The 7,812-nt window shown below is 52.3% G+C and overlaps 1 protein-coding gene across 1 annotated transcript; it reads right to left on the minus strand.

Annotated features, from left to right (window-relative positions):
* Positions 1-669: 669 nt before the first annotated feature.
* BARHL2 (BarH like homeobox 2) lies at positions 670-6,347 on the minus strand. Its single transcript, XM_016134172.2, has 3 exons — positions 5,610-6,347; positions 3,532-3,757; positions 670-1,758 (listed from the first exon to the last, which is right to left on the minus strand). Exons 1-3 carry the CDS (start codon positions 6,232-6,234, stop codon positions 1,446-1,448), a joined length of 1,164 nt encoding a protein of 387 aa, XP_015989658.1. The 5' UTR covers positions 6,235-6,347; the 3' UTR covers positions 670-1,445.
* Between the last annotated feature and the right edge of the window lie 1,465 nt (positions 6,348-7,812).

Genomic DNA, 7,812 nt, shown 5'->3' on the forward strand with positions numbered 1-7,812 from the left:
TGCCTGCTCCAAGCATCCCAGCATAGCCAACTCACTAGGCCAAGAGGCTGGTGTGGGACAGGGGGGACTGGATGCCCCGTTGGGAACGAGAAGGAAAGGATCAAAGCCGGGATGAGGGCTTGTTAGCCGGGCCTCTCCGAGTCCCCCGGGTGTCCTAATTGCGCGCCCTGCAGCCTCCCGCTCTCAGGCTGTCCCACCGCCTGGGCGCTGGGCCGCGGGCTGAAGGAACAGCTGCGAGGCCCACAGAGCGGCGGCCCGCCTGCCCAGCGCTCTGGACCCTCGCTGCCCGGGAGGAGCCTAGGAGAAGGAGGAGGGAGGGGCAGGCAGACCCGGTTCAGCTGGGGATGCCAGGAGGGCCAGGACCGGAGGGGGAGTTGGCCGCTCACTTAGCCAGCACCAGCAGCCTTGTGCAGAGACTTTCTCTCGCGGCTTCGCGAGCTGCTCTGAAATTACCCAGTTAAAAAGAAAGGAATCCACACATATCAAATAATGGCTCGGAAGGGACCAGCATGAAAAATGGAGCTGTTTTTATATAAGTCAACCCAATGTCTTAACAGGTTTTATAATTTCCTTATGTTCCGGGATGGTTTTTTTTCCCCTAAATCAAGTCTGGCATTTCATCGCAGTACATTCTGCTTTAGTAAAATCAGCTCCCTTGGATTTCATCACTTATTAAAAAAAGATAAACTTTATTTTTGTAATTTTCAATCACAAAAAAATCTATATTTTTGTCTAAGCATTTATTTTACTGAATCAAAAAGACATGAAAAGAAAAATCATGTTTTACTAACGTATATAAGTGACTCTTTTTTGGACAACATATAATAAATATGATATATCACTTATCACTGAGTCTCTCAAATGTACATTTTTTTTTTCATATTATGGAGCATGCCACTTTTCCAAAAGAAAAAGGTCATGAGAAATCAGTGCAAAGTTCTCAGGTACCCTCCTCTTTTCTCTGGGGCAGACGGAATGTCCACAGCAACGCCCTCTGCCTCGGAATTTGAGGCTGTCCATCCATCTACAGTTCTCTGCCTGTGCAGTTTCTTCTCCGTGCCCTTCTTTCTTTCTTCCTTCCTTACCCCTCCCCCCTCCCTCCCTCCTGCTTGTCCCTAAAGTCATTTTTAAAAAGAACTTGAGGTTTTGTTTTTGTTGATGTTTTCACTTACTGGTCACGCACTTTGTGTGGGGTCAGCGTTTTCGCCAGTCACACTGCTGTGGCAGAGCTTTCCAGCCCTGTCTCTGGGGGTGGGGAGATGGAGAGAAGAGGGCAGGTTCCTCTTTGGGGGCCCCCGCCCACTGGTGAGCATCTTCCTCTTACTTCTCTGCTTCCCTGGTCTGCTGCTAGGGAGGCCCGGTTGGCCTGGTGCGGGGAGAAGAGGGGCAGCTGTCCGGGTCGGGGAGGAAACGGGGGAAGGGGCTGCAGCGCCGTCGCTCGTTCTTCACCGGGGGTGCGGGGTTCCTGGAATGGGGTTGGACAAGGGATTGATGGCGGGCTGTCCCCCGGGCCCCAGGCCGTGGATGAGCACGCGAGGCACCAGGGGCCGCTGCAGCTGGGGATGGGGCGCGGGAGGAGTCCGGTACATGCTGCTGTACATGGCGGCGGCAGCGGCCGCTGCGGTAGTGCTGTCCATGCTGCCCAGCAGGCTTGGGTGGTAGAAATACGGCGACGGAAACATCCTCTGCAGTGCCGAGTAGTTCCCCGCCTCGGCCAGCAGCTCCAGGCCCACCGCCGTCTGCCGCTTCCACTTGGTCCTGAAAAAAAGCGGGCGTGCACACACCTCAAAGCTGTGGTCACGGTCTAGGCACTGAGGGCCCTTCTCTCACCCTCTCCTGCCTTATCTTCCTCCGGGGTCAGGAGGGCTGAGAGAGTTCTGAGAACTGGGAATAGACCACATCTTCTGGCCTCCACCCCACCCTCTTGTTCACAGAATAACTGTAATTCAAGTCAATTTTTTAAATTACACCTTCAATGTCTAAGGCATTCATAAATGAAATTCTACAAGCTTTGCTTCTTCTTCCTGATCTTCTGCTGTGCTGTTGCCCCTTATGGTTTGGCTACTTCCTGAAACTTTCCTGGAGGCCACCTAAAACCACTCTCTTTTCTCTCCTTCTCTAATTCTCTTCCTGGAATGAGTGGCTCCCCGATAATCCCAGAGTGTCGCTCTCTGCCCCTCCCCCTTTCCTCCAGGCCCAGTGAGAAGAAACGGTAAACAAAGGGACACAAAGATTCCTGGGCCTTGGACCCTGGCCCCTCTCAGTCCCCAGGGCTGTGGAGACACATCTCTCTCATCAGCCTGACAGGACCTTACAGCAGGCAGGGGGCTTAGGGCCAGGAAAGCGACAAGGTTTCAAATCGGAATTCGTCTGAGGGAGGGCTCTCCCAAGGGGACAGTACCTCGGGGCCATTCTGGGAGGGGGAAAATGCATTTCAAGATATTTTCTCCTCTGGGAGAGAGTAACAATTAAAACCTGTGATCAGCTTTTCCCAGTCTCCTCCCTCCCCCACCAAACCCCCGCTAGGAAGAAAAGGCGAGCAGGCCTTTGCTCAAGTGCCTCATGATGGAACTCAGGGCTGGTGGGCTGTCCATACCCGGCAGATCCAGCCAAATTAATAAACATGTCGCCCATTTTAAATTGGCTACAAATGACACTAATGTTTTCCGACAGAATTAGGGTGGCTGAAACCGTATGTAATGAGACAGAAAATTATGGTAAAGATGACAACTGGATAGGCACTTCCAACCGCACTTATGAACGATTAGAACACAAACGAGAGAAAAGGAAGGGGAGAGAAAATCGAGACAAGGAGACAGCCACGACCGCCAGGCTTGGAAACACAGCGCGGCGTGGGCCTCAGGTTGCTCGGGTTCACTCTACAGTTCAGGGGCTTGCAAGCCACCAGTGCCTTTCCTAATTTCTTTTCGAAGGAAGCAGTGGTTCCTGGTAGGCTCTAAGGCAGCCAATACAGGGGACAGACCCTCAGTTCTGACTCGTGGCCAGCCCCCAAATCCTCCCGCCTGCAGCTGCCTACCCTACCTCTCCTGGCTGCCCCACAGGCCAAGGCAAGGATGTTTGAGTCGATACTGTCGGGCAGCTCTTCTGGGACCAAATGTGTGGCCAGCTATAGATATCCGTAACCAGCCTGGAGCAGGCCCAAAGGATGCATCGTTCAGGCTCTACAGACATAGGTGTCAGCTGCATAGATGTCTCAATTTGAGAAGGTGTGGCTTGACTGATTTGGGGGCAAAGGGGGGGTTTTCCAGCCACTCGGGTTTGAGGGTTTCAGTGGGAAAGGAGGACATGTTAAGATACTTAGAAATGCAAAACTCTCTAAACTCCAGCGGGCCATCCAACAGCTCTCACCTTGGGGGTGTGGCTAATCTCTGCTCCGGCTTGAAAGCCCCCAAGTACCCACTTCTGGCCCTCAAGGTCCCTAAAGTCTCCCAAGGCCGGGAGGGAAGGTTGGTGCCATAGTCGCGACTTGGATGGCTAGACACCTTTGCTCCCTAACACAGCCTCTCTTACCTGCGGTTCTGGTACCAGGTCTTGACCTGGGTGTCCGTAAGGTTGAGCGCAGCCGCCAGGTCCATGCGGTCTTGCACACTCAGGTACTTCTGTCGCTCAAAGCTCCGTTCCAGTTGATTCAGTTGGTGGTCCGAGAAAGCCGTCCTGGCTTTGCGAGGCTTTTTGGCTCTCACTGGGGGACTCTCTCGGCTACTCGTAATCTCCCGGTCTCCTTCCTCTTTTGTTCCTAAGATAGAAACCCAGACACAGCTTAGTAAAGTAGCCTTAGGGTAGAGTGTCCTCCTAGCACACACTTTCAAATTCCCAATCCAGCCGCTAGCCTCAGGGGACTATATTTTGCCACCCTCCTCACACACATACTTAGACCTTAGTCAATATGAAGAAAGGGGACCAATTTCTGGCTGTGGAGTGTGGAGTCTTGTGCAGAGCTCCTAAAAGGATTCTAAAAAGGACATGTGATCTCCCTACCTTTGAAAGTTAAAAAGAAAAAAAAAATACTTTACAAAGGGTCCTTTTGTTATTGTTTCCTTAACTGAGAGACCCTGTCCCTTTCCTTTATTATTTTCACTATGATTTCATATTTTTCTATTTTGGTACTTTAAAAAAGGTCTTTCTACTTCGTTTTTCTGAGGAGGGGGCACCTTTTTCATTTCATTTTTCTGTTTACTCCAAGTTATAGGCATTTGTTTTCCTTTTTCAGTGTACTTGGGAAATTTTGAAATCAAGCTCTCTGCAGCTGCTTGCATCAGGTCTTTTAAAGCTTCAGGAAGAATATGTCACCCAGACACCGAGCTGAGCTCAAAATCACTGAGCCCATTCAGGTGACAGCCCTGAGATTTCCGGATTCTATTTGTCAACTTTGGTTTTTTACTGAAATGCTGGGAAATCGATATGTCAATCCCTCTCTGTTTGTACCCGTTTTTGCTGCGCTCCTTGATCTTCCCTGCAGGAAGAACAATAATCTCTCTAATTGACCCACTGGGGAGGTTGGTGCACAAAAAATCGCCAGACCAGACTGTACATCTGTTTTGGGCACTATTATGCTAATGCTATAATAGTAAAATGAGGAGTCAATATCCTGCCTTCCAGTCAGCACACATCTTTCCCAGAGATGGAAAAGATTAATAATAATAATGATGACGATGATGATGATGATCATAATAAATAACTTATCGGTAAAAGAAAAAAAGAACTTTCCTGGAATGTTAAAACTCTTTTCCCATAAAGACCAGAACACCTATGAAATTGTGTGAAGATAAAATGGAAAAAGGAAGTTAAAGAACAATTTCATTTGCCATCTTCTGATTTGACAAAAATAGATAAATTCAATTCCATAAATTTTCACTTTCATAAATATTACGTTTCAATTACCTGTAAGGAGCCAAAAATCTTACTAAAATGCAGCTATTCAGTGGGGCCATTGGGGTAAGAAGAGCATTTTTAAAATACTGAAAACCTGATCATAAAATTTTACCTGTGAGCTTCTCTATATTAATCGTGACCCAATTAAAAACAAAGTTGGTCTCTTAATCAACTCGAAATTTTTTTTTTCTTCATTAAATCTGATCATTGTGATGGTGTTCAGAAAATGCAGTGCATTTGGGGTGGGGATAAGGGGGATGAATTAATTTGCATTAAAGAATAAACACCACGTTGTTACCACACCTCAGGACACAAGGCTAGCTAAGCTTGTTTCTCTCTCCCTTCTCCCCCTATTCCCACTCCCAAGATCTCGGCTAGAAAAATCTCAAGTCCTTTCTTTTTATCAACGAAAGTATTTTTCGTTAGATCCCTTCCGCCAAGTCCCCCTTCCTAGTAAATTAAAATTAAGTAAAACAAAGAAAAGAGGAGGATGGCTGTGAGGGTTGAGAGGTAGAAATATAACAATAAACAGAACTTCAGACGAGCCCCCCAAATCTCACGCCTAGGCCTTACTCCCTCTTGAAGGTCTCGACTATGGCACGATCGCCTTAGAAGCTCCCGGAATAACTCTCCATCAGAGATTCGCGGGAGACTGAGGGGAAGACAGGGAACCAGAAGAAGCTAGATCGTTGAAAGAGCCAGGCGGCGCGACTCACCGTGGCATTTGATGTCGCTCTGGGAATCTTCCCGCTTGTCGAGTTTGTTTTTGCTGTCCTCCTGCTCCAGCTTTGGCCTGAAGCTCTCGTGGGCTGCGTTGCTCTCCTGCTTCGGGGTGTGGTGGGGAGAGGAGACGCTGGTGCTGTAGGGTGCACAGGCCGCCAGAGGTTTGCTGTCGCCCAGGATGTCCTTAATTAAAAAAGAAGAGGTGGAAGTCCTGGGGGCCGAGGCAGCGGAGCCCAGCTGCTGGGCGGGTGGCTGCTGCGGTGGCGGTGGCGGTGGCGGCTGCTGCTGGGGTGAAGGCTGCAAACTTTGCGTGGGGGCCGCGGCTGGCGGTGGCGGCTGTTGGCTGTGGTGGAGGTGGTGGTGATGCTGGGGCCCATCCGCTACCAGATGCGGCTCCGGGGGCTCCATGGTGACCGAGATGGGAGAAGAAGGCGCCGTTCCTACGGTATCAATCTCCGAACAGGGGGAAGGAGTGGCCTGACTCCTAAAATCCGCGGTCCTAGCCTCGCCAAGCGGGCGGAAATCTCCATTCATCATGCTGGGGCTGCCCGAACTGGCACTGGACAAAATCGTGTCTATTCCAAAACTCGACCCGCTGGCCCCTTCCATTGTTGTCATTTCTACATGAGGTCCACGCCACTCCGCCGCTCAGCAGCCGCCCGGACCAAGCCAAGGAAGCTATCGATCGTAAAACAAAATAAACACTAAACAATATTGTCACCGCTTTAAAAGAAAACAAAAAACAAAAAACAATGGGGCAGGGAAGGAAGGAAGGATAATTGGGAGGTGGCAATCGGTAGACAGTTTCGACACAAACTTTTTTTGTTTCCTTATGCAAAAAGTAGGGGTGGGATGATAGGAAGACCCAGGGGAAAGTTACAAAAATGGTCGAGGAAGCACAGAACCTGCGCTCCAGGAACGACCACGCACGTGGGGCACGGCTGGCGGCGCAGGGGACCCAGGCGAAGGCGCAGGCGGCAGGAGGTGACCCCAACGCCGTTGCCGCCTCTGCCGCCGCCGCCTGGGTCTGTCTGCCCACAGCCTGGCACCAGGCGGCAGCGGCGGCGGCGGAGGTGACAGGTGCAGCGACGGCGAAGCCCGGGCGGCTGCGCGCCCTCGGAGCTCCCCAGCGGCTCCCCGAGGTGGCTGCCGCGCGCGACCCGGCCGCCTCGGAGTCGAGTTTCTGAACTTTCTTGGAAAGTTGTGGAGCAGACACCGCCGCAGTGGCCGCGGCAATAGAGGAGGAGGAGGAGGAAGTTGAGGTTGGAAGAAAAAAAAAAAAAAAAAGGAGCGGGCGCAAGCAGAGGAGGCGGCGGAGACGGGCGCCTTGCGACTCCGGCCGCTGCCGGGCGCGTTCGCTTGTAATCCGGCTGCTGGCGGGCGGCGCCGACCCCCTCGCGTGACGTCACGGCCACTGCCGCCGCTCCCCGCACCGCGCGGGGCCCGCGCCCCCGCCGCCGAGGCCGCGCGCCGGGCCCGGCGCCCCCATTGGTCGCGCCCGCGCTAGCGAGCGACGCCGACGTGCCGGGAGCCAATGGGCACGCGACTCGCGGCCCGTCAGCGAGCGCGGCTCGGGCCCCGCTGCTCTTTTGAGAACCTGCACATCCCTTTGCTTGCAGCCCAGAGAGTCCTATAGTGGTCTCGGTGTCCACGATCATGCGGGAGGGCAAAGGGAGAGAGGGGAAGAGAGCAGAGGGAGACCAGAGAAGGGAACCGAAGCGTGGAAAGAGAGAGAATAGCAACGATTTGCCCGTTTTCTTAAGAAATCCGAAGAGAGAAGAGTAAGAGGACGAATGGAAAAGCAATCTGTCTGGCTTACCTTTACACTCCAGCGCAGCCTCCCTCCTAGCATCCCCAAACACTCGCTTGAATAGTCCGAGGATACTGAGAGCAGAGGGAAGGGACCCCTGAAGGACCCCACAGGAAAGTGTGTAACTCCAGCAGATTTACTCCGAGCTCTGATTTCTCCCCCCAAAAGCCTGGGCGCCCGGGCTCTGGGCCCAGCTAGGTGTCCGGTCCCTGAGTGGGGATGGAGCGGGTCTGCGTCCATCCGGCACTCTCGGGAGGAATTGGGGAAGGGGCCTGCTCGTCAAAACCAAGACCGGGTCTAGGCACCAATCAGGGTCCGTGCTGGAAGAAATGTCTGGCCAGACACTTTCTCGCGAGCAGGGAATAAAAGCCAGATAAAAGCCAGAA

The sequence above is a fragment of the Rousettus aegyptiacus genome, unplaced genomic scaffold (assembly GCF_014176215.1).
Source record: "Rousettus aegyptiacus isolate mRouAeg1 unplaced genomic scaffold, mRouAeg1.p scaffold_m13_p_1, whole genome shotgun sequence".
Classification (NCBI taxonomy): Eukaryota; Metazoa; Chordata; class Mammalia; order Chiroptera; family Pteropodidae; genus Rousettus; species Rousettus aegyptiacus.